Genomic DNA, 27,911 nt, shown 5'->3' with positions numbered 1-27,911 from the left:
TATATAAGAATATAAATTAAATTACACTTTAATAAATATTTCTGATATTTCGGCAACGTCACGTTGCCATCTTCAAAAGGAACTTACAAAAAAGGCACGTGCACGTAAGCACTACAACACAGTAACTGAGAATGAAGTGAGGAAGCTACTGTTCTCCTAAAAGTCCTGATGGTGCCCCTAGAAGGCTATGTAGGTGTTCTTGGCCGTTGGGCTGTAGGTCTGCTGATGTAAGCCTCCCAAATTTGGGACAGTCTCATGCAACCAAATTTGTTGAGGTTTGGAGAGTATCTTAGGATTCAGGTTGATTCCATGAATAGTCTTTCGAATTTGAACTTGCTGTGGCATATTATTGTAGCTTTCTTCCACCATATTCTGTGGCATGTATCCAGAGCATGGTCTGCAAGATCCAAGTGGCTGTACTTGTGTTCTGAAATTCTGATATTCGCTGTCCTGCCTGTTTGGCCAAAGTAAGACAGTTTACAGCTGCAAGGGACTTGGTATACACCAGGTAGGTGTAGAGGAAGTGGTTGGTCTTTAGTGGTGCAGATAAGGGATGCCAATTTTCTGTATGGTCTGTAACAGGAGGTCAAGTCATGTTTTTTAAGATTTTGGTAATTTTTTCCCAGGTGCCTTGGATGTAGGGAATGTTGATAGATTTAGAGTAATCCTTGTTGTGAAGGGGGGAAGGGGATTGTGGTTTGTTAGTTTCAATATTGTTTAGTTTTTTTGGGAGTTGGGTGGGGGTGGTAGTCATTGGCTGAGAAAGTGTCGAGGATGTGATTTAGTTCGGTGTTTAGGAAAATTCTACAAACAAATAGTGGGGACAGCCATGGGTTCACCACTCTCCCCACCCTTGGCCAATTTCTTTATGCAGACCTTTGAAGAAATAGCCTTAGCCTCTGCCCCACAAAAACCAACCATATGGCTTCGCTACATTGATGTGTTCGCTATTTGGCCACATGGCTCTGATACACTCCTCTCCTTCTTAACACACTTAAACAGCCAACACCCCAGAATCAAGTTCACTCTGGAAAAAGAGGAAAACAGCAGCCTCCCTTTCCTAGACACACCAGTCACCTGCCAGCCTCATGGAACCTTGGTTTTCTCAGTATATAGAAAACCCACGCATACAGGCAGGTACCTTCACCAACAATCTTCCTTCCCCTCCCCCCTCACAACAATATGTAGTGGTGAAAACACTGTACAACAGGGCTAAACTAATCTGTTCAAATGACAAGGCCCTGAACACTGAACTAAATCACATCCTCAACACTTTCTTAGCCAATGCCCCCCCCCCCCCCATAAAATCCAAAAAATATTGAAACCAACAAACAGGAAATTGGCATCCCTTATCCGCTCCACTATAGACCAACCACTTCCCCTAGACTTACTGGTGTATACCAGGTCCCTTGCAGCTGTAAACTGTTTTACTTTGGCCAAACAGGCAGGATAGCGATTATCAGAATTTCGGAACTCAAGGACTACATCCGGTTTCACAAGTACAGTCACTCGGGTCTTGCAGACCATACTCTGGTTACACGCCACAGAATACGGTGGAAGAAAGCTACAATAATACACCGTAGCAAGTTCAAATTCGAAAGACTATTCATGGAATCAACCTCAACCCTAAGAAACTCCCCAAACCTCAAGAAATTTGGTTGCATGAGACTGTCCCAAATTTGAGAGGCTTACATTAGTAGACCTTCAGCCCAATGGCCAAGAACAGCTGCATGGCCTGCTAGGGCGCTCCATCAGGACTTTTAGAGAACAATAGCTTCCTCACTTCATTCTCAGTTACTGTGTTGTAGGGCGTACATATACGTGCCTTTTTTGTAAGTGCCTTTTGAAGATGGCAACATGATGTTGGCGAAATATCGAAAATATTTATTAAAGTGTAATTAATTTATATTCTTATGTACGTTGTCAGTTCCTTAAGTGATTTAGGAATGGAGAGCCTATAGAACAAGTAAATTTTTAGTGAAGATGGTAAATTAAATATGGAAACAGACAACAGAATCAACAAAGCTGGTACGGTAGGAAGTCAACTGAATAAATTTATATGGAATAAGAGAGAAATTAGTCCAAACACTAAATTAGCTGTGTACAAGACAGTGTTCAAACTAATTTTAGCTTATGGATCTGAAAGCTGGGTTGTCAGTAAAACACTTGACTAAAGACTAGAGACCACAAATATGAGAGTCCTGAGAAAGATTAGAGGTGTGAACAGATGGCATCAATGGCAATATTATATTAAAAACGAGGATATTAGGAAAGAACTTGACATTGTTTGCATCCAATAATGTGTTAGCAGAGCTAATCTCGGGTGGTATGGTCATTTAAACATAACAGGAGCGGAAAGATTAACAAAACAAGTGTTCTCTGCCAGATTGGCAGGAAAAGATCCAGAGGATGACCAAGATATATGTGGATGATATGATAAAAAGCTCCTTAGAAGATAGGAATATAAGATCTGCTAATGTTGGAGGCTTGTCAGGTAACAGATTGATTTGGAGGAAAATTGTAGATAGGAAGTTAGTAATGATGTAAATTTTTCATCTAGTACTATGATATCCTGTACAACCCTTGAGGCTACATGTCAGGAATTTGAAGAAGAAGAAGAAACCAGTAATATAATATTGTCCTAATCTTATTTTCACAGCTCATAACAAGAATTAGCTTAGTGTAATTAAATGCTTGAACATTTCATATAATGAAAAGCTTTTTTAAAAGTGTCTTAGTAAGAGTTTTAAAAATCAAACTTTTGTAAAGGTAAGTCACAGTGTGTCAAAAATGAGTTTGGCCCCACAGTGAGTGCTACCTACTTACTTTTTTTAATTTTATTATTTGTCTTCATAATATTTAGTTTCTTAAAGCATCACCTATAAACAATATTTATATAAAGTAAATCAACACCTTTGGCAAGTAAAATATTTTTATGGCTAGTAGATTAATTCTGTATTTCTAGATCCTGCACATGATATTTGTAATATTACCTGCTGATAACTGCACTTTTTTTTTTTTTAATCCTCTCCAATAGAAGCAGAATTAAAGACACTGAAAGAAGAATTTTTCCATCATCAGGAAAAGCTAAATCAGTACTATCAGTTAATGGACTACATTAATAGTGAAACCTCGAATAATTTGACAGGTAATGTTCATAATATGTACTTAGTGGATTTGACTGGTTTTTACATATTGAGTCATGTTTAACTAGAATTTTAAACTGCAAAAGAAATTATCAGATTAGCAGTTATTCTATTGACCATATCTAGTAGCACTATTTAAGAAACATATGTTGATAATTAAAACAGATTATATAATCTATTTTGATTGTGTCTTTGCTGGGAGATAAATTTCATCACCCAACATGAGACAACCGCTCTGCTTATTGGAGGCCTGAATTCTTGAAAAAATTCCATGTTTGGTCTCTAGAGCGGGGTTTCCAGACCATATAAAAATAAAAGAAAAACATTAATAAAAATAGAAAAAAATCCACCTACAGCTTAGGTGGATTTTTTTTATTTCACATATTGAAATTATTCCAATATTGTTACGGTTATATTTCAGTCCTTTAATGTACTTCTTACTGCATCAGTCTACCTATGTCTTAGTTTTCTTCTAGGTCTTTTTCTACAATTCTGGCATTAAATACCTGTTTTGCTAACCTTTCATCTCCTATTCTGTTTTAACATTTTCAATATGAGTAGTGAAAACTGCTGTGAATATCGCATATAGTACAGAATAGATCATGTTTCTGTAAATTTCAGCATTTTCATAATTCCTCACTTCCAGATTATAAAAGAACTACAAAAAATTTTGGCACTGAGCATTTTTTATAGAGATATTGAACTTTGGAAATTATTGCAGGTGTTGATTGGCCATGGAATTGTATGGATGGCATTGCCTTCTTCCACTCAGCACTGTGGTTGAGGTTTTTTATTTGGTTACGTATAAAATGTGATGCTTGAAATTAATTTTGTACTTTTTTTTTTACAAGTCACACCGATAGGTATTTCGAGTAAAATGCAACTAGAAAATATGCAGAAAGAGTAAAATATTCCATTAGCATTAAATTTGAATAGTGATGTTTTTGATAGTGCTAAACGTTTTCACATACAATGCTATAGTTGCTGATAAATGAATCATGTGATCATTGACAGGTCAGATGATAGTGCTTAACTCTTCTTTGAAAATGGACCTGCAAAAAAAAAATAAGCATTTTTATGGAAGAACATTTTTATTTTGATGAAAGTAAATGTACCATCTAATAGCTGCAGTGTCACTGAAGAGTCATCTAGGAGTGATTATCTCAAAATTTTTAATAATGAATTTGAAAGAAACACTGCTACTGAGACTAATAATTCTAATGATTTTGTTATGAAAAGCATCAAGATAAAAGAAAAATCTACAACACCAATTTTGTTAAAATTATGAATCTTGGTCAGTTTCAGCAACTTGGGAAACTGCAGGTTCATTTAATCTTGTAAAATTTTTTTTTGGCAGGAGACAAAAAAGGAAATAACTATATAAATATATAGTTATTTCCTCTTTCGTCTCCTGCCAAAAAAAAAATTTAGGAAAAAAAAAAAAAAGGAAATAACTATATAAATATGCAGGAAAGGGGTGCTTAAGGGTCAAAGCTGTATAACTGAGAGGAGACTTCCACATAGCCTTTAAAGAAATGCGGGGAACCGACCAGGGCTTCTGACCTAATGTCCAATCCTCACCTTCTCGTGGTGCACCCTGTTGGGTATCTACTTGGATACTGAACGAACGAGGATGGGCTGGCAATTTGGGATTTAGCCGACCAAATTGTATTCTTATTGGTTAAACCAAAATAAAAAATGATGGTACGACATGACAAAATTTCATGCCGGTTGGGGCATCGTCCGGTTAAACAAGGCCCCCGTTGTTTTTCGCCAGGGAACCAGGGCAAACAGCGAAAAGTCAGCTACTGGAATGAATCTGAAAACAAACCCCAACTCAACATCACCAGAGTTAAAGATCGGTACTATCGACATAAGAAGCCTGAATGGCAAAGAAATGGAGCTAGCTGAAGAATTAGATAAGTACCAGATCGACATAATAGGAGTGACTGAAACAAAAAAGACAAAAACTGGTGAGATCTTTCTAAGCAATATATACAAAATGTTATATTCAGGCAATGACAATCAAGGAAAAGAAGGAGTAGCCATAGTATTCAACACAAAATATGAGGCTAATCTTCTTGACTGCCTGCCATTTAGTAGAGTGATGTGGGCAAATATCAGAATGGGGAATTGGACAATGAGACTTATTTGTGCCTACGGTCGCATAAAAGGTTCTACTAAGGTAGAAGTGGAGGAATATTTTGAGGCTTTAGAAAAAGCAACTGACACAATGAAAAAGGAAAAGTTGGTCCTTGTTGGGGATCTAAATAAAAGAGTAGGAAATGATTGTGAGACATACAAAAATATTTTGGGAAAATTTGGAGAAAAGAGCAAAGCTAATAATAATGGCAAATATCTGTTGGATTTCTGCTCAGGACATGGTCTGGTTATTAAAACACTATGTTCCAACATAAAAATGTGCACAAATTCACATGGAGAGAAGAGGCAAGGAATAAGAAAATTCTCATTGACTATGTTATTGTTGATAGTGATGTTTTCTCCCTGGTGAAGGACACCAGAGTGTACAGAGGATTTGAAATTGGAAGTGATCACTATTTAGTCTTGAGCAGGATAAAATTGAATTTCATATTGAAAAGAATAACATGCAAGAAAGTTTTAAAGTGAATAAAAGTTGAGCAGCTCTCAGATGTGAACAGTAGACTAAAATACACAAAGATTATTGATGAAAAAATTAAAACGTTTGAGAACAGGAATCAAACCTTGGATATTCAGTGGCAAACTCTGAAGAAAACATTGATTGATTCTTCCAGAGAGGCATGTGGTGAGGTTGTCTGCAAGGATAAAAAATCAGAACTCCCTGGTGGACACAGGAAGTTAGAGGCAGTGAAGGAAAAGAAGAAAGCATATCAAAAGTTCCTGGCAAATAAGTCAGCTTGTGTTCTTAGACAATACAGAGACAAATGCAAGAATGCTAAACACTGTGTAAAACTAGCTAAACAAAAGTCATGGGAGGACTTTGTCAAGAATATAGAAAATAAATATCATGAAGGTGGCAAAATATTCTCGAGGTTGTTGAAGAAGCTTAGGAATGGAGGAAAGAGTGCTATAAAAGGAGTTAGAGATGATAAAGGTGACATGAAAATGGGAGAAAAGGATATCCTTGAAGTATGGAGTAATTACTTTGAAAAACTGCTAAATGAAACAAGCAGTGATGACAGCACAGTGGTAAAAAACACTGACCAGGCATGCAGTCAGGAATACATATCCATACTTGAAGTAGAAAAAACCATCAAAGGCTTGAAATGTGGAAAGGCAGCAGGAGTAGATGATATTCGACCAGAAATGCTGAAGTATGGTGGTGTAAGAGTCTTACAGTGGCTGCACTGCATAGTTCAGAAAGCCTGGACAGAGGGACGAATTCCCGATGATTGGAGTAGAGCGCTCGTAGTACCCATATATAAAAAGGGAAATAAAACTGAATGTGAGAATTACAGAGGTATTTCCCTACTGAGTGTTCCTGGCAATATCTATGCAAGTATACTTGAGAAACGGTTGAGAAGAATTGTGGAAGAAAAGCTTGGTGAAGAACAAGCTGGATTCAGGCCAAATAGAGGCTGTCAGGATCAGATCTTCACTTTACGACAAATAGTCGAGAAAGCATGGGAATATAACAGACATCTGTATTTAAGTTTTGTCGATTTGGAAAAGGCATATGACAAGGTGCCAAGAGAGAAGCTATTCAATACGCTACAGTTATATGGTGTCAATGGGGCATTATATCAAGCAATACTTAGTCTTTATTTGAGTTGTAAGTCAGCAGTTAGAATTGAAGGAAGTACAGGAAGATGGTTTAATGTTAAATCTGGTGTGAGACGAGGATGTACATTATCCCCTCTGTTATTCCTTATCTATATGGATCACATTATCAAGGAAAGTGGTATTAAACATGATATCAAAATTGGAGATGTTAATGTCAGCTCTTTGCTTTATGCAGATGATGTTATACTTCTAAATAAATCTGCTACAAGTCTGCAAGATTCTCTGACTAAATTGAATTGTTGTTGTAATAGATATGGTATGAAGGTCAGCAATAAAAAGACAAAGACAATGAAAATTGGCAGAATCATTGAAAATGTCAACTGTGTTGTGAATGGAGAATGTGTGGAATAAGTGAAACATTTCAGCTACTTAGGCACGATTTTTACTGAAGATGGTAAATTAAATATAGAAATAGACAACAGAATCAGCAAAGCTGGTATGGTAGGAAGTCAATTGAATAAATTTATATGGAATAAGAGAGAAATTAGTCGCAACACTAAATTAGCTGTATACAAGACAGTGTTTCAAACCAGTTTTAACTTATGGATCTGAGAGCTGGGTCAGAAGTAATACACTTGACCAAAGACTAGAGATGGCAGATATCAGAGTCCTGGGAAAGACTATAGGTGTGAATAGATGGCATCAATGGCAATATCATATTAAAAACAAGGATATTAGGAAAGAACTTGACATTGTCAACATCCAGGAATGTGTTAGCAGAGCTAATCTCAGGTGGTATGGTCACTTAAACAGAATGGGCGAGGAAAGATTAGCAAAACAAGTGTTCTCTGCCAGGTTGGCAGCAAAACGACCTAGAGGAAGACCAAGATATAGGTGGATTGATATTGTAGAAAGTGCTTTAGACGATAGAAATATAAGATCTGATAATGTTGGAGTCTTGACAAGTAACAGACTGATTTGGAGGAAAATTGTAGATAGGAAGTTAGTAATGATGTAATTTTTTTCATGTAGTGCTATCATATTCTGTACACCCCTTGAAGGTACATGGCAGGAATTTGATGGTGATGATGATATGCAGGAACAAGGTTCAAAGAAAGACTCCTATTATTTTTAAATAAAATCTATTCAACTACTAGCCCCCAATAGGAAAAAAGCAATTGTGATCCCTATCTTTAAAAAAGGCAGTAGAGATGACCATTATTTGTTGATGTTTTGAGTGTGTTTGACGGAAAAAGACTGTTGTATGCTAGAGATGGACTGCATCTTAACATGGAAGGACATAAGCGATTGAAGAAGTTACTGTTTTCTGAACAAGTTGAAGTTATTGGGCAGGGAAACTAATATTGAAAAGGTTGAGTGTAAGAGAGAGAAACTTTAGCACTGATTGTATATTTATTTATCCTTATACACAGAATAAATTGCAGAAGAAAGGGGATAAAAATCGGCTTGGGACTACAGAAGTTAGTGACTTATATATCAGTTCTAAAGCCAGTACAAGATCTAGAGGGAATCTGCAATTTTTGTATACCAATGCAAAAAGCATTTGAAATAAGAGAGAAGAATTTTTTGCATTAGTCAGTGCAATCTTACCAAAAGTTGTAGGCATTAGTGAAACTTGGCTGTCAGCAGAAGATGTGGTCACTGGAATTGAATGTAATGGGTACAGTATTTTCAGGGAGTATAGAGAAGATAGAACAGGGGAGGAGTACTGTTGATGATAGCTGATGTGTTGAGGAAAATTATAGATAGGAAGTTAGTAATGATGTAATTTTTTTCATGTAGTGCTATCATATTCTGTACACCCCTTGAAGGTACATGGTTGCAGCCAAAGAAAGTAGTATAGTAAGATGATAGACATGTGAATGAGAGTTCATTTGAGGCAGTCTGGTATGAAATAGTGACCAATGCAACCAAATATACAGTTGGATGCTGCTATAGGCCAGGGAGTACAGGGGGAGGTATTGAATTCATGCATCAGCAAATTAGTGCAATGAGGGCAGGCTTAGTGATTATTATGGGGGATTTTAATTACGGTGATATCAATTGGAAGGAGGAAATATCACGTAGCAAGAAGGAAATTGGGTTTATACATCTTCTACGAGATAATTACTTGAAACAGCACATAACTGAAGGGACACGTGGTATGAGAGTGTTGGACCTGGTTATTGGTTCAGCTGTTATATGCATAAGTAAGGTGTCCTCGTTACCTCCAATTGGTGAAAGCGATCATGTGATATTGACTTGGGAGGTTGCAAAATCTGTGGATTTTTTTAAGAAGGGGTATATACGGAACTACAGGTTAGGCAATTATAACGAGCTTCGGAGTGAGCTTGCAGCCATCCCATGGCAGAACATATTGCAGGGGAAAGATGTTAGCAGTACATGGAATAAAATCAGCAGGTATCTGAGGAAAGCAATATCAGATTGTGACCCCATGAGCAGGAGGTCAAACAAGGCAGGCGTTAGATGGATGAGCAGTAGTATCAAGCTTGATCTGCAAAAAAATAAAATGTTATGGAGAATTTACAAGGAGAAAGGCGATCAGTACACCCATGAGCAGTACAAGGCTCAAGCTAGGAAGGTTACCAGCATAGTAAGAAAAGCTAAATCAGATTATGAGAAGACCTTAGCCAGAGAGATCAAGGGTAATCCCAAAGATAGCAAGTAAGAGGAAGAATGACTTTGGAAGGATAATTTAGTGGGTGCTGATGGTATTGAGGTGACAAAATCAGATGTAATAGTGGAGTTACTGAGTGATCACTTTTCAAAAGTCTATCACCCAAGTGAGGATATCTCTATACCTGTAACAATAACTAATGTGAGAATTGAAGCTAAAGAATCAGAGGTATTTAATATATTGCCAAATTTAAATGCAAACACTGCTGTAGGCTTAGATGGAATATCAGCTCGGTGTTGCGTGAATGTGCAAATGAATTGTCAACCCGTCTTTCTTGGATATTTAATTTAAGTTTTAACTCTGGTATGGTCCCTAGGGAGTGGAAGTTAGGCAAAGTGGTTCCTTTTCATAAGGGTGGCTCTAAAACTGCGGTAGTTAATTACAGACCAATCACCATCTCAGGAGTAGTGGTAAAAGTATTGGAAAAGTTGGTTAAAGACAAAATTCAAGAATGGGTGGATCAGGATATGATACTCTATAGAGGCCAACATGGTTTTGTTAAAGGTAGATCCTGCCTTAGCAATCTATTAACTTTTCATAATAGAATGACACCTGAGTTGGACAAAGGAACTGGCTACACAGTGGTACTTCTGGATTTTGCTAAGGCTTTTGACAGGATACCCCACAGAACACTGTTACGCAAATTGGAGCAGATGGGAATGGATACTAAATTGGTGATATGGATAGGAGAATGGCTCAGGGAGAGATACCATAATGTGATGTATGGAGGAGCCGAGTCCAGAATGAGGCAGGTGACCAGTGGTGTGGCTCTGTGCTTGGGCCATTGTTGTTTAATTTGTATATAAATGATATAGGAAATGGCTTAAAGGGAGATATTCAGTTTGCTGATGATGCAAAATTGGGTAGCGCAATAAACAATCAAGCTGATGTTGAAAGTTTGCAGGATGATTTAAATAAGCTGGTAAAATGGGCAAAAGATAATGGATGTCAGTTCAATGTGGAAAAGTGTAAAGTCATGCATTTTGGGATTAAAAGATTACCGGCTATGTACTACATTGATGGAACAGTACTCCAAGAGATTGATGAGGCTAGGGACTTAGGGGTATTGGTAGATGTTTTGCTAGTTTGGGTCTTCTACGATGAGTCTACTGACTCCATGGAGATACCCGTAATAATAATAATAATTATAGAGGTATAAGTATACTGAATTCCTGTTACAAAATATATAGCAGAATTTTAAATAACAAACTAATAAAATATTCTGAAAATTTTTATTTTAGAAGTTCAGAATGGATTTAGAAAAGGACGATCATGTATAGACCTAGTCTTCTGCCTAAAATTAATAATAGAGAAAAGAAGAGAATACAATTAAGAAACACATGTTACATTTAAGTTTAAGAGATATGGTAAATCCCGTATTATTCTACAGCCGGGTACTGTAGAATGCCCTGGTGTTGTACTACCCAAGTGATTACTTACACTTGGGCTCGCCGAAAGTTTTTTCGGCATGAAACTCTAGGATTTCGATCCAAGTTTCGTACCCGGGTGTAGAATAATGCGGGATTTACCATCTCCCTTAAACTTAACTTATTTTGCCAGTAAAATAGCTTTTAGGCTTGTTATAGTAGTAATAACAATATATAAGTACACCAGTTTAGCAGTTAGAGGTATATGTAAATTTGGTTCACTTAAAACCTTGATATTCCAGGTCTACCTACTCACTGATGAAACCTCAAAAAAGGGTTGAAACCGGTCTGGATAGTGACCTCTTCTCATAATGTAAAACAGTAATACATCTCCTAGGAGCTGCGTTTTACATTATGAGAGAATATTAAGGACAGTGACGGAACTTGCTCCACCTTTGCTCCGAGTTGCCCTGGTGTTGTACTACCAAAGTGATTACTTACACTTGGGCTTGAAGATAGTTTTTTTCAGCATGAAACTCTAGGATTTCAATCAGAGTTTTGTACCCGGTTGTAGAATAATACGGGATTTACCATCTCCCTTAAACTTAACTTATGTTGCCGGTAAAATAGCCTTTTGGCTTGTTACATGTTACATTTATTGACTTTGAAAAAGCATTTGACAAAGTTAAAAGAAGCATTTTATGTAACATATTAAAAGAAAGACAAATGTCAAATAATATTCTAAAAGCTATCATAAGTATCTATGAAAATAATCAAATACAGATAACACTTGTATAACGTGGATGTTAGGTTCCATAGAAATGCCACGTTATATAAATTGCATTATGCGAGACTCAGATCGCATAAAAAAAAAGTAGGGTTATGTTCCGATATAATTTTTTAAAAAAATTATATCAACAACAATGACATATCCAAGAAAAACATTTTTATTTACTTCAGGTAATTCATGTAAGTTATGAAAACATACACTATGAAACAAATACATAGTATAAACTTATAAAAATTATGAATTGTACGTAAACTTCATTGCACATAATGCATAAATGTTTTAGGCAAAATAAAATAAAGAGTATATTTTAATCGTCATCACTGTCTTCAAAACTAAAAGAACGTGGATGTTCTTTATTTACAAGTGGCCGGACGTCGTCATCACTTGAAATCTCTTGCACATCATTTGTATAATTTCTTATTGAATACTTCGGCTAGTTTAGTTATCAAGAAGTAATAAGACCTTGCCTACCATTATGCTGCGATTTTTTATTAAGTTTATAATATGGAGCTAAACAAATATTATCCAATTGTTTCTTGAATTTTCCGGAGCACTCCATTGAGGGATCATTATCCATAAAATAACTTCCTAACTTTCTTGCCAAGTCCAATCCTTCTGCTAATTTCTTTAAAGGATTCATTACAATCAGAATATTCGGCAGAACTTTCCCTGCCATTTGGTTCCCATCATCTGTTAATTGTACTAGTTCCTCCTCTTTTCAACCATATCGCAAAAGCCCTCTAAGTGGCCATTACTATAAAAATAAATTTGTATAGTAATTTCATAAAAAAGCATTGCATATTGTATGTAACTCATTAGAAAATAAAGTTCTCGTCTTGAGATTAACACACTTATGATTTTTAATGTGCTTTCCTGGGAGAAAACGAAGACAACTTTCAACAATAAACACTTTATACAGTAAACAATTGACTTACATTTGTGCTAAAGGGTATTTCCCCTAATATAAATTCGCTACTTATAACTACATTGATATAGGAGTATTATTATTTGACACCTCCAGGGAGTCCAAAGACTCATCGAGGGAGAGTGTGCCAACAGCATCGAATGATTGGTCCCCTTCCAACTATTAATTGCGCTCAAACTTACTTAACTGAGCCATTAGTAGCAGAGGCTCTACCAATCGACCAACCTTTTCCGGCTACACGTGTGATACAGGCGGACGCAAATTTGACGAAGATAAAATTTGATTTTTAAGTCACACAGTGAAAAATATATCAAAAGATAAAGGGTTGCTGCAATTTGTAGACCAGGTTATATCGAAATTGCATTGTATAAGTATCACGTTATATGAGGGTTACCTGTACAAATAAGATTAAATCATGAGCTATCATATATGAGAGAGATAAACCAAGGAGTCTGACAGGGCTGTCCCCTTTCACCGCTCTTTTTAATATTTTCTAAATGAAATAATAATAAAACAGAATAAAAATTTCCATCAAAGTATTAAACTTTCTCCTACTGTGAATTTAAACTCTCTTTTTTGCTGATGACCAAATAATAATTACAAATTCTGAAGCTAACTTACAGAAAGGTATTTTAAATTTAGATGAGATAGCCAAAGATTATGGAACGATAATATTAACAGAAAAATCAAAAACGATGGCCTTTAAAGCACAAGATCCAATAAGAACTAAAACAGTAATAGATATCAAGGTTTTTGAACAGGTGAATTCATTTAACTACCTAAGATGTATGATTACATATGAAAAAGATATAAACCTAAAAATCACAAAACATTTAAAAACAGGTGTGATTAACTCTATATTTAAACCAAACCAGTCCTATTGTATGGAAGTGAAATCTGGACAATAAAACAGAAAGACAAACAAAGATTAATAATAGTTGAAATGAAGTTTTTGAGAAAAACTGCAAAGTATACTCCATTTGATCACAAAAGAAACGAATAAATTATGAAAGAATCAAACCAGCAATCAATAATAGAAAAAATTAAAAAATATAAACACAAATGGATGGAACACATTAAAAAAATAAACAGAAAGATTTACAAAATAAGCCTTAAATTACAAACCATTAGGAAAAAGAAAACCATAATGTCCTCTTAAGAGATTCAACGATGACTTTTAAGGCCCGAAGAGGCCACTCCTCCGGTATTAATCCTCTTCCGGTATTAATGACCGAAGATATTAATAGAATTGTGTAGCCAGCATGCTCCCCACATCTCAACCTCATAGAACATGTTTGTGATGCAATAGGGTCATGCATTATCCTTAGTCTGAAGGAGGAGTGGGCCAGTTTGCCTCAAGAACTTCTGAATCGCTTGGTACTAAGCATGGTACGATGTTGTGAGAGCTGCATTTCAGTTTGAGGTGGACATATTTCATATTGAAATGTCTCTCTGCATAGTTTTCTGCAAGCACTGTACATTATTTCCTTAAGTACGTCCTTAGAAGATTTGTAACTTTTGCCAGAAATGTATTGCAATTTAATTTGTATGAAATTTATAAACTTTTTATGTAATATAATTTATTAGTGTGCTGGCAATACATTTATGTCCACATTTGGCTGTAGTCATGAAAATTCATATACATAGTTTAAAATGTAGTTGTCTTTAGCTTTTGGTCACCAGTGTATTAGAATATGTTTCTGATGTCAGCCAGATGAACTTATGACAGTGATTGTAGGTTAGTGATAGCAAGAATAAAAATTGAGAGAGAAATCAAGAGAGAAAAATTGAAATTTGTAATCAAAAGCCTACAGATGAAGGTATAGCAAACCATATTGAAAAGCTTGAGAAAATAATGTAAGGAAAGTTAAAAGAAGTATGGATGAATCAGAATTATCTGCAGAAATGGAGGAAATGACTTTAAGAACAATATAAGTCATCAAGGATTTGAAAAAAATCACCAACAAACAGAACATCAGAAAAAATTATGGTATGGATACTTGTTCTTAAAGACGTAGAAGTAGCATGGAGAATATAGAAATGTGTAAGTTAGGAACAGAATCATCAGAAAATGCAAGAACCATAAAAGCATAATAGAAAACAGAACAACAACAACAAAAAAACATTGAAAAGGATCATGCAAGGATTACACTGAATGAAAAACTGGATTTTAAAAAAAATTCAAGGAGAGTGGTACAGTATAGTAGCAAAAAAAAAATTAATGGAAGCATGCATTGATTTATATAGGGGGCTATACTTTATGTTTCTCTGCAAAGGCAGAGAAACATATACACACCTCTGCTAAATTTCAATGCAGTAGATACTAAACTACTAGTTGTAATAGAGGAATTATGGAAAGTCCTGAAATCAGCACACAGTAAAAGTCCTGGAGAAGATTCTATATTAAGCAGAACACAAAACCAGGAGGCTTGCAATTTCATAAAGTCACACTTGGATATCTTTCATGATAGTTTAACGCAAAATCATTTCATAGTAATGGCACAAATCAGTGATTATCTTATGACATAGAAAAGACAGTAGAGGTGATTTTGATGACCAATGAGTTTATTATGGCATTGGTACTAAATTTTTATATGTATTATCTTTGATATAACTCAGAAAATTATTGGATGATGAAAATCCATGTGAACAAAGCCAGCCTCAGAGTAAGATGTGTATTTCAATGAGAGTCATCAGATCCTTCACAATGTTATATGTTCATTATCAGCTACCTGATATTCACATGCAGTTAAGGGAAAAAAAAAAACAAAAAAAAACTAACATTTATTGTTAGTAATTGTTTAGCAAGATTAAGTTTTATGGAGCACACCTTGATTTTTTAAAAATTTAAATTGTTAGATGAAAATTTTCCTTTGAAATGCTAATTTTGTTGCAGTTTTTGTTTTTGTCCTCCTAATGTTTCAGAGTAATATTAAAAGATTAAATTATGCTATGATATCTTTCTTTTAAGGTTACACAGTGATCAGCATTCAATTTATGAATTTAGAGACACAAAACACACGTGCTGAAAAGATTATTTTACTGATTAATAATAAAATAATAACTTGATGTTTCGACCCCTGTATTGAGATCATCATCAGAAGGATACATGTGTATAAGAACCAAGCTACATGCTGTTGCACTCTATACAGGTAAATTACATCTACGTTGTTAACTAATCTTTTTTCTTAGCTTGCCCTCTAGTGATTAAAAAAAAAAAAAAATTACCAATAAAAACTAAATGCTAAATGGGATGCTCAATTTTCACAAATGGGGTTCTGACAATGCAAGTATTGCCACCTTAAAAGAAAACCTTTCCTAGTTGGAGAAAATGTCAACTAGATCTTAGGGTAGTAGACTTCCATTGCTTGGTGAAAACACCACTAACCTTCTTACTGGAGGCATGAAGTGGCTATTTCCATGTTTCATCACGAGAGTAGGTTTATACTCTGTCCTTCCTTTTTTTTTTTTTTCCACACATGCACTATAAATATGGCCTTGTTGATCATAGTCACTACAATGTAATTAATTAATTGGGAGCAAGCAGTGAAGCAGTTTCTGCAGGATGGTTGCTAAATAATACATGTAACTTAATCTGTTGGTAATGCTTTGGGAGGTATCCTGATCAAGCTAATAATTCTGCTGCTGCTGCTTACTGTTGTCCCTGAAAAGGGGTCTGAGTATATCAGGTTTCAGAGGACGTTCGAGGCCATGCCTGCATTAGTCTGGATGAAAGTCATCTCTGCATGTCCATCCCTATTGCATTCCCCCTGCTCTATGAATTTTCCCAATATTCCATTACCACGAAAGAAAGGTTAAAAAAAAAAAATCAGTGTCTGTTTTTTAAATAACATCAAGTGTACTAACATCTCAGGTCTCAGTACTATCATTAGTGATGTATTCTACCACTTAGACATCCCAATCAGCTATAACATCACTGAACCAACTGGCATTCTCAATGACTCTAGTTCATATCAGCTTCCCACACTGTAACATGGAAAGGTTATGCATAATGCCTTCCATAAGAAAGGTGGGCTATGTACTTTTATCAGATCTGATATTCCATACCAAGGGTTACCAGATGTTGGATCTCCTTTTATAGGATCTGTTTGGCACAAGATTTTCATGTCTCACTTTGTTGCCTTCATTTGCCTTTTACCACTCGCTTAATTCTCATGACTTATTATTATTATTTATCTCTGAAAGTTGATGACATACAGCCTAATTCTCAAAACAGTGAGATAATAATCTTTGGAGATTTCATAATTCAGAAAGGCTCCCCCTTTTAAAACTTCACAGACTAAGCTGGAAGAGCAACTGAATTGTTTCTCTTCAGCTTAGAGCTGGGATGATATTGAATGATTTAATATACATGTCAGGTCCACGCGGTTAGCCTAGTGGCTATGCGCTTCGCAACCATATGCATGGGGAAGGAGTGTCCTAGGTTCGATTCCCATCGCTGATGTGAGGAGCTAAAGGATCTTCCTCAGCCATAGCCAAGTTAGTCGGTCTTGGGCGTGGACAGCAGGGTTTTTTCCGCCAGTTTATCTGGGGTTTTTCATCCCGCAAGCAATCAAACCGGCCCCGTGAACACACAGGGATACAGCCAGGAATACTTAGAGGCATAGGGGTGACCATCCTATTCTCATACTTCGGTTACGAAATCCAAGCATGCTTGGAAGGTTGTGGGTCTTAAAGGCCTGTTAAAGCCATAGGGATAGATAGAATAACATGTCAGGATATTAGACAATCCTGTCACTCTCACAACACCTTAGACATGCTTCTAAATACACAGTGCTTACTCTCCTCATGACCACTTTGTTCATAACCTTGTCCATGTTTCTTTTTTACAGACCGTCCTTCTTCCAGATATTCTCGGCCTTGTATCCTATGGCACTATAATAGTGCTGATTGGGGGGACCTTCAGAATTTCTGTTTTGTTTTTCGTGGTCTAATTATTGCTTTTACTCTCCTGATTGCAGCATTTATTCTGATGAAATATAAGTGAAATTATTCTTGCTAGAATAAGTGCCTTTATTTCCTACTCAAAACCTTAACTCATCCTATCCAAGCACTCTGTCCAACAAATGCATAAAAACAGTTCAAGAAAAAATTCAGGATTCATGCATTCATTAGCTCAAGCTAAAAATCTTGCTTCTCAATCAGCTTATGCTGCAGCCTATAACCAAAAATAAAAAATAAGTAAAATAAAACAAAATTAGTCACCAGATTGAGCACAGCTTTATAAGGGCCAAAGATGTACTAAATTTGCCTCATGCTGAAATGACAATTGAGCTTTTTGGTCCCTCACCAAGGCCATTGGGCAAACTTCTACCTTACCATGTTTTTGCCTGTCTCTTGCTTTCTCTCAATCACTCACCCATGTGCATGCACTCATCCTAATGGTACAATAGCAACATCTAAGATAAGGCAGATTTAGCATCATTCTTTTACTTCAACTTGGTTGCTAAGACAACCTAAAGCAAAATCTCATCCTACTTTTTACACAGACTACCCCCAAAATGCCTACTCATATTTTTTTTTGCCTTGGACTGTTTTTTGTTTGGATATTAAATATATTTGAGATCTTCATCATCAAATTCCTGACATGTACCCTCAAAGGGTGTACAGGATATGAGAGTACTACACGAAAAATTTACATCATTACTAACTTCCTATCTACAATTTACCTCCAAATCAGTCTGTTACTTGTCAAGACTCCAATATCATTATCAGATCTTATATTTCTATCATCTAAGGCACATTGTACCGTATCAATCCACCTATATCTTGGTCTTCCTCTGGGTCGTTTTCCTGCCAACCTGGCAGAGAACATTCATTTTGCTTAATCTTTCCTCGCCCATTCTGTTTAAGTGACCATACCACTTGAGATTAGCTCTGCTAATGCATTCCTGGATGCTGACAATTTCAAGTTCTTTCCTAATATCCTCGTTTTTAATATGGTATTGCCATTGATGCGATCTGTTCACACCTCTAATCTTTCTCAGGACCCTCATATCTGCGGTCTCTAGTCTTTGGTCAAGTGTTTCACTTCTGACCCAGCTCTCAGATCCATAAGTTAAAACTATCTTGTTTACAGCTAATTTAGTGTTCTGACTAATTTCTCTCTTATTCCATATGAATTTATTCAATTGACTTCCTACCATACCAGCTTTGTTGATTCTGTTGTCTATTTCCATATTTAATTTACCATCTTCACTAAAAATCGTGCCTAAGTAGCTGAAATGTTTTACTTGTTCTCGAGGTTGTCAATTCACAACGTAGTTGATATTTCAATGTTTTTTGCCTGTGTTCATTGTCTTTGTCTTTTTAGACATCTTGAGATCTTTCATCAGTAAAATACAGGGTGATCAAAATTAAAGTATCCCTGTTTAAGGACTCATGGAGCTCCATCCAGTGATCCAAATGATGCAAAACTTTGCCGAAATACGTTGTATGTCATTCTTTTGGAAGCAATATCTGAGGGGGGGGAATTAGTTCCAAAACTCACCACCAGGGTATTACCAAATGCACAGAATTTGCAAATTGTTAGGAGGATCATTTAAAAAGATGGGCTTGGGATTTTTCCCTTCGTTTAATGCTGTCTACAGTGATGGCACTAACCTTTTCCCAATGTGCTTTGCTCATGAAGCCTACCTAAACAATTGCAAGACTGTTGCTTCACTCTGAATTTTGTCACCTGAACAAATGCTGATGAGGTCCTCTATCTCCGTGTGCTCTACGATGAATGATCAGTTATTTTGAAGAAACAGGATTGTTGGGGGCTAGACCTGACAGAGGTCACAAACTAATCAGTTCACAACAAGCGAATGAAGTTGCTACTGCCATTGTGGTGCAGGCCATGCATGACAGCGTTGGTTCCTGCAGTGCACGTGCTGTACCAAGACACATGGATGTGCTTGACACAACTGTCTGGAAAATTCTACAGAAGATTCTGCATTTCTATCCATTCAAGATAACCCTGACACAGGAGTTGCGACTGCAGGACTTTGAAAGTTGATTGACATTTGCTTTAACATTCCTTGCTCGAGTGGAGCTGGATGCTGCATGGCTGTGAATGATTTTGTGGGGAAATGAGGCTCCTTTTCACCTGAGCAGAGCTGTGAATACCCACAATTGCTTTGGTATGGCTTTGCAAAACTTGCAAGCAATCCAACAAATTCTTTGCATTTACTCAAAGTTACTGTATAGTATGGGTTTATGGCTTCATTTATCATTGGACCATTCTTCGTTGAGGATATAAGGAAAGATGGATCTCAACCATCTTTGAACTTGATTTCACCACATCTAGCCGGAAAAGCTAATCACTTTTGAGAAAATTAGGTGGGGCAGAACCAACATCACACAAAACAGAGATAACTCCTGATCAAATGGCTAATCATTTAATGAAAACCTCCAAGATATGTCTCAGCTTCATTAGGAAAATTACTGTGCATTCTTCCATCAGACAAATCCTGAAGACAGGCCCGAGCTTCCTGAACTTGTACAGCCAGTATCTCAGGAAGAGGTACAGGAAGCCTTAAAATTCACCAAGAATTGCAAGACTGCAGTAGTGGATGGCATCCTCCCTGAGTTTCTAAAACATCCCAGTCAACGAGCTCAGGCTGGTTGCCATTTTCTCAAAAATTATAATGACTGGAAAACTACCCAATCTGTGGTGGGAAGCCAAAATAATTGCCGTGCACAAACCAGGGAAAGATCCAAATGATGTCAAAAATCTACCAATCTCCTTGATTTGCTCCACCTTTAAGCTCTTTGAAAGAATTAATTCTCCTTAAAAGAATTTCACTACTCGTCGAAAGAGCACTCCCGACTGAACAAGCTGGCTTCAGGCTGGGAAGAAGTTGCTGTGACCAGGTCCTGGCTCTGACAACACAGATTGAAGAAGGCTTCCAGAAGAAACTTAAATACAGAGCCACTTTCATTGACCTAACATCAGCTTATGACACAGTCTGGATCAGGGGGCCTCCTCCTAAAGCTAGAAAATATTATAAGGTGCAAAAAACTTTCTATCTTTTTGATCCATTCTCTCCAACAGAAAGATCCCGGTCCATATGGATCCGGATACGCTAACCATGCCGGCCTGATTGGCCAAGTGGTTAGTGTATCCACTCTCCAGCCAAAAGGCTGCGGGTTCGAATCCTGCCGTGGGCATGGATGTTTGTGATTGTCTGTGAAAGTACTAGTGGTGGTAGTCGGCAGTAGATGCTGTTGGTGTTAGATAATGAAGATTGGCAGAGAAGAGAGTTGTAGAGTAGATACCCTCCCTCGATGAGTCTTTGGACTCCCTAGAATTGTGAGGTAATAATAAATTAATAATAATAAATATTGGCAGAAAAAAGAGCAGATTCCTTCACAATGGTCTCCCACAGAGCTCTGTGTTATCCCCTTTACTCTTTAACATCTACGTGCATGACTTACCACATACCAGCTCAAGCAAGTGTATGTACGCTGATGACCTAGTGATCCTACATCAATCTACCTCCTTTGCCAACCTATAATCAACCTTGAACACAGACCTGAACATCCTGGAAGAGTACTTCAAGCAGTGGCACTTGAAGCCAAATCCAACAAAAACTGTGTCCATGGTATTTCACCTGAACAATGCAGAGGCAAATGGACACCTCAACCTTTCTTTCTGTGAAAAAATGATAGAATACGAGCCTCACCCAAATTACCTTGGCATGAGCCTGGACAGAAGCCTAACCTATAAAAGGCACATCACCAACCTGTCCAACTGTTAAAATGAGAAACAATATCATTTCCAGGCTTGCTGGAACAACCTGGGGTTGTGGTTCAGAAGTCCTAAGGTCATCTGCACTAGCCCTCACATTCTCTGCAGCAGAATACTGTGCCCATGTCTGAGAAAGAAGTGCACAAACTAACATTATAGACACCCAGTTAAATTCTACCTTGTGCACAATTAGTGGGACAGTGTGAAGCACCCCTCTCTCTCCTGACTGCCTGTCCTATCTAACATTGCTCTACCAAACATACGGAGAAGACAAGTGTCGATTAAAGAATTTAATAAAGTGATGAGCAGTGATAAAGCCCACTCCTGCCCCCTGCATCAGATTCTCATAAATCCACCTAGTCTTCGGCTAAAATCTAGAAATTGACCTGTAGATGTTTTGTATTCCTTTTGCCAATAAGAATAAATAAATAAATATAAATATATTATAATTAATATAAAACAAAATGTAAGACGAGCATAACTTCCTCAGTGTAAATAGTTATTTTCTATCCTACTTTTGAGGAGAGCAAAAAAATGGGTTACTGCGGAATCCTGAGTATTTTTTTATCATTTTGCTACTTATGATGTTTTATCACACTTCAGAACAAACAGTTGTCCCTAATTTTTTTCTGGTCCATATGCACTTTATAATATATTATGTACAAGTTTCCAGCCTCAGACTCAATGTGTGTGTGTGTAGTAAACTGTGCTAGACCGTGTAGTAGACATAAAATAATGTTTAAATGTGAGGGTGAAGGAAAAGAACTATAACAAAACTATGATTTCAAGGGTATGGTTTTCAATATTTTCTTATACAATAGCAATATAAACTAGGTTTGAGAGCTTTGAAATTAAGGGATGTTCTATAAAATTTAAGATTGCTTATCAATTACTAATAGCTTCAAAATACATGTGAACTAATAATTAAGGAATTGACAGCGTATACTAGAAATATAAATTAAATAAACTTTAATATATACTTTCCGATATTTCGGCAAACGTCACGTTGCCATCTTCTTGGGAACTTAATACAAAGACAAGTGCACGCAAGTACTACATAACAGCAAATGAGAACCGAAGCTAGGAAGCTAACATTTTCCTAAAGTCCTGATGGTGCCCCCTGGTGGGCTATATTGGTAGTTCTTGGCCTTTGGGGTGAAGTTCTTCTGATAAATGTTTCCCAAATTTGGGGCAGTCTCATGCTTCCAAATTTGTTGAGGTTTGGCATGTTCCTAAGGGCTGAGACTGATTCCATGAATAGGCTTTCATATTTGAACTTGCTGCGGTGTATTACTGTGGCTTTCTTCCATCTTATTCTGTGGCGAGTATCCAGAGCATGGTCTGCAAGCCCAGGGTGTATGTACTGGTGAAATCGGATGTAATCCTTGTGTTCTGAGATTCTAATATTTGCTGTCCTGCCTGTTTGGCCAAAGTAAGACAATTTACAGCTGCAAGGGACCTGGTATACACCAGGTAGGTCTAGGGGAAGTGGTTGGTCTTTAGTGGAGCAGATAAGGGATGCCAATTTTCTATATGGTCTGCAACAAGTGGTCAAGTCATGTTTTTTTAAGATTTTGTTGATTTACAAACCTCTCTTCAAGAATTACGATCATCCACGGAGATTCCTTCACACGCAAGGCCCGCCATTACGGCAAACTGAAGTTGAAGTTATCCAGACAACTTAACCGTCTGTCATTCCTAAAATGCTGCCGGGATAATCAAGTCATCCCTAACTGTGTGAAATTTAAACACCGTTTCGTTTCAGAGAAAGCTCTCCGTATCTACAACCGGACAAGCCAGGCTTTACTTCGGGAGCAAATTACCGCTACATGTGGTTCCCTAGCTGACATAAACAGAACTATTTTAGCGATAGAAAATGAGCTTTCAAATACGCTTAATCATGAGCTTTGGTCAGTCCTACATGACGTCTCGTGTACGGCGGCTAATAAAGAATTCGAACGAATATGGAGCCAACATATCAACAAGTTTGATAAATTAATAAAGAACTCGGCGTCCAAACCTAAACTACAAACCAACACTGTAGTTAACCTTTCTTCAGTTATCTTGAAGCCTGAAGCAATCAACGCTCTGTCACGTGGTCACAACTTTGCCATTGCTCCTAAGAAATTACCGGCCGAGGAATTAATGATCCAAATTGAACGCGGGATTCGCCACCTTCCAAACCACATCACCAACGATATTAGATTGGATGTAGCCTGTGTTCTCACAAAAGCAAAACCTCTAAAAACCGACATATCCATTAGTGAATACAAGTCACTACAAGAATTGAAGAAAAACAAAGAAATAGTGATCACCAAAGCGGATAAGGGGAACGCCACTGTGATACTCAATCTTAATGACTACACAGGTAAGCTTAAGGCTTTACTATTAGATCGAGCCACTTACCTCACTATTAAATACAATCCCACCAACTCTCAAATTAGAAAACTCCAAAGGCTCTTTAAGAAGGTCACTTTTTGGCCTGTGGAGATTACCAACAGACTAAAACTATACAACTCTAGACCCCCCCCCCCCTGCATATATGGGCTCCAAAAATACATAAAGAAAATGTGCCATTACGTCCCATAGTGGATGGCATTGATTTTCCCACTTACAAACTAGCCAAAGCGCTCTCACACTATACTGGCAACACACCATCACACATAAAAAAACTCAGCCCACTTCAAAGCCAGTATAGAAAATCTTACACTCCAACATAATCACATAATGGTCAGTTTTGACATCTCCTTATTCACGAATGTCCCCCTCAAAGAAACCTTGGAGCTAATCCAAGCTAAATTTCCTATCAATATCTCAGCCCTATTTCACATTACAATGAACAGAGGCTATTTCGTTTGGTAGGAAAAATTCTACAAACAGATAGAGGGGACAGCCATGGGTTCACCACTTTCCCCACCCTTGGCCAACTTCTTTATGGAGACTTTTGAAGAGAAAGCCTTAAACTCAGCCCTACAAAAACCTACCATATGGCTTCGCTACGTTGATGATGTGTTCGCTATTTGGCTACATGGCCCGGATTCACTCCTCTCCTTCCTAACACACTTAAACAACCAACACCCTAGAATCAAGTTCACCCTGGAAAAAGAGAAAAACAATAACCTCCCCTTCCTAGACACAATAGTCACCCGCCAACCTGATGGAACCTTGGTTTCCTCAGGTTATAGAAAACCCACCCATACAGGCAGATACATTCACCAACAATCCGATCCCCCCCCCCGGTCCCTCACAACAATATGGAGTTAAGACACTATTCAACAGGGCAAAAATAATCTGCTCAAATGATCAAGCCCTAACCACTGAACTAAATCACATCCGTGACACGTTCTCAGCCAATGGCAACCCCCCCCCCCCCAAAAAAAAAGAATCCAAAAAATACTTAAACCTTTTATCCACAAACTCCCCCCCCCCCCCCTTTCACAAAAAAGATTACTCTAAATCCATCACCATTCCCTACATCCAAGGCATCTCGGAAAAAAATCAATAAAATCTTAAAAAAACATGACTTGAACCACTTGTTACAGACCATATAGAAAATTGGCATCCCTTATTCACTCCACTAAAGACCAACCACTTCCCCTAGACCTACCTGGTGTATACCAGGTCCCTTGCAGCTGTAAATTGTCTGACTTTGGCCAAGCAGGCAGGACAGCAAATATCAGAATCTCAGAACACAAGTATTACATCCGATTTCACCAGTACAGCCACTCTGGGCTTGCAGACCACGCTCTGGATACTCACCACAGAATAAGATGGAAGAAAGCCAGAGTAATACACTGTAGCAAGTTCAAATATGAAAGACTATTCATGGAATCGCCCTCAGCCCTTAGGAACATGCCAAACCTCAACAAATTTGGATGCATGAGACTGCCCCAATTTTGGGAAACATTTATCAGAAGAACTTCAGCCCAAAGGCCAAGAACTATCAATATAGCCCACCAGGTGGCACCATCAGGACTTTAGGAAAATGTTAGCTTCCTAGATTCGGTTCTCATTTGCTGTTATGTAGTACTTGCGTGCACTTGTCTTTGTATTAAGTTCCCAAGAATATGGCATAGTGACGTTTGCTGAGATATCGGAAAGTATATATTAAAGTTTATTTAATTTATATTTCTAGTGTACGCTGTCAATTCCTTAATTATTAGTTATCATGTTTAACCAGTGTATAAACCTCTCTACAAGAAGAACAAAATACATGTGCTTCATCAATTACAGGATCATATAATTCTCTAAATTAATGTTATTGTATTTAACTTTATTTGCAGAAGAACAAAATTCTATTGAAAGTATGCTGTATAAAGAAGAAACTCAAATGTCTTGGAAAGTGTCTAATAATCCTCAGCTAGTCATGAAAGAAAAACATAAAGAATTAAAACAAGGTTATAATAAATTAGCAGATCAGATTATTTCTGCCGCTGAGAAGAAAGAGTATGAAGAACCCCAAGTGGAGCAGTTATGGAGAATGGCCCAAAAAACAGATTTCACTCCTGAAGAAATGGAATCTCTTAAGGTAACCTTTCAATGAATTATAAATTGTACAGCAACTTTGTGTGTGTTGTCATTTTGCACTAAATATGTTTTCACTGTAACTACAGAACCTGCAGAAATAATTTGTTTTAGCAGATATCAAATTTCCCTTAAAAAAAGTGCTGGGCTTAAGGGAATTTTGTCACTTTGTTATAATCATGTATGATACAGGGGTGCTTAAGGGTCAAAGCTGTATAACTGAGAGGAGACCTCCACATAGCCTTTAAAGGAATGCGGAGAACCGACCAGGGCTTCTGACCAAATTTCCAATCCTCACCTTCTCGTGGTGCACCCTGTTGAATATCTACCTGGATACTGAATGAACGAGGATGGGCTGGCAATTTGGGATTTAGCTGACAAATTGTTTTCTTATTGGCTTTAACCAATATACAAAATGATGGTACAACATGACAAAATTTCTTGCCGGCTGGGGCATCGCCCTCTTAGAGAATACAGAGACAAATGCAAGAATGCTAAACACTGTGTAAAACTAGCTAAAAAAAAGTCATGGGAGAACTCTGGCAAGAACATAGAAAATAAATATCAAGACGATGGCAAGATATTCTGGAGGTTGTTGAAGAAGCTTAGAAATGGAGGAAAGAGTGCTGTAGAAAAAGTTAGAGATGATAAAGGTGACATGAAAACAGGAGAAATAGATATCCTTGAAGTATGGAGTAATTATTTTGAAAAATTGCTAAATGAAACAAGCAGTGATAGCACAGTGGTAAAAAACACTCTACAGGCATACAGTCAGGAATACATATCCATACTTGAAGTAGAAAAAAGCTATCAAAGGCTTGAAATATGGAAAGGCAGCAGGAGTAGATGATATTCGACCAGAAATGTTGAAGTATGGTGGTATAAAAGTCTTACAGTGGTTGTACTGCAATCACTGTAAGACTTTGAAAAAGTCTTACAGTGAGGTATTTCCCTACTGAGTGTTCCAGGTAAGATTTATGCCAGTATACTTGAGAAACGGTTGAGAAGAAAAGCTTCGTGAAGAACAAGTTAGATTCAGGCCATATAGAGGCTGTCAGGATCAGATCTTCACTTTATGACAATTAATCGAGAAAGCATGGGAATATAACATAGATCTGTATTTAAGTTTTGTCGATTTGGAAAAGGCATATGACAAGGTGCCAAGAGAGAAGCTATTCAATACGCTACAGTTATATGGTGTCAATGGGGCATTATATCAAGCAGTACTTAGTCTTTATTTGAGTTGCAAGTCAGCAGTTAGAATTGAAGGAAGTACAGGATGATGGTTTAATATTAAATCTGGTGTGAGACAAGGATGTACATTATCCCCTCTGTTATTCATTATCTATATGGATCACATTATGAAAGAAAGTGGTATTAAACATGATATCAGAATTGGAGATGTTAATGTCAGCTGTTTGCTTTATGCGGACGATGTTATAATTCTAAATAATTCCGCTACAAGTTTCCAAGATTCTCTGACTAAATTAAATAACTGTTGTAATAGATATGGTATGAAAGTCAGCAATAAAAAGACAAAGACAATGAAAATAGGTAGAATCATTGAAAATGTTGTTGAAACTGTGTTTTGAATGGGGAACCTGTGGAACAAGTAAAACATTTCAGCTACTTAGGCACAATTTTTAGTGAAGATGGTAAATTAAATATAGAAATAGACAACAGAATCAACAAAGCTGGTATGGTAGGAAGTCAATTGAATAAATTCATATGGAATAAGAGAGAAATTAGTTGGAACACTAAATTAGCTGTATACAAGAGAGTGTTCAAACCAGTTTTAAGTTATTATGGATCTGAGAGCTGTGTCAGAAGTAAAACACTTGACCAAAGACTAGAGACCGCAGATATGAGAGTCCTGAGAAAGATCAGAGGTGTGAACAAGTGGCATCAATGGCAATATCATATTAAAAACGAGGATATTAGGAAAGAACTTGACATTGTCAGCATCCAGGAATGCATTAGCAG

At 37.1% G+C, this 27,911-nt stretch overlaps 1 protein-coding gene across 1 annotated transcript in view; it reads left to right on the top strand.

Annotated features, from left to right (window-relative positions):
* LOC150104433 (alpha-2-macroglobulin receptor-associated protein-like) overlaps window positions 1-27,911 on the top strand; it is a 211,220-nt gene that overhangs the window by 114,443 nt on the left and 68,866 nt on the right. Inside the window, exons 4-5 of the mRNA XM_090396367.1 lie at window positions 3,038-3,148; window positions 25,688-25,932. Coding sequence (XP_090252493.1) covers window positions 3,038-3,148; window positions 25,688-25,932 — 356 coding nt within the window. The remainder of the gene's footprint in view (window positions 1-3,037; window positions 3,149-25,687; window positions 25,933-27,911) is intronic.

This window comes from Typopeltis vanoorti, chromosome 8, assembly GCF_054136105.1.
Source record: "Typopeltis vanoorti isolate ZY-2024b chromosome 8, IOZ_Tvanoo_1.0, whole genome shotgun sequence".
Lineage (NCBI taxonomy): Eukaryota > Metazoa > Arthropoda > Arachnida > Uropygi > Thelyphonidae > Typopeltis > Typopeltis vanoorti.
This window is presented reverse-complemented; position numbering and strand designations above follow the sequence as displayed.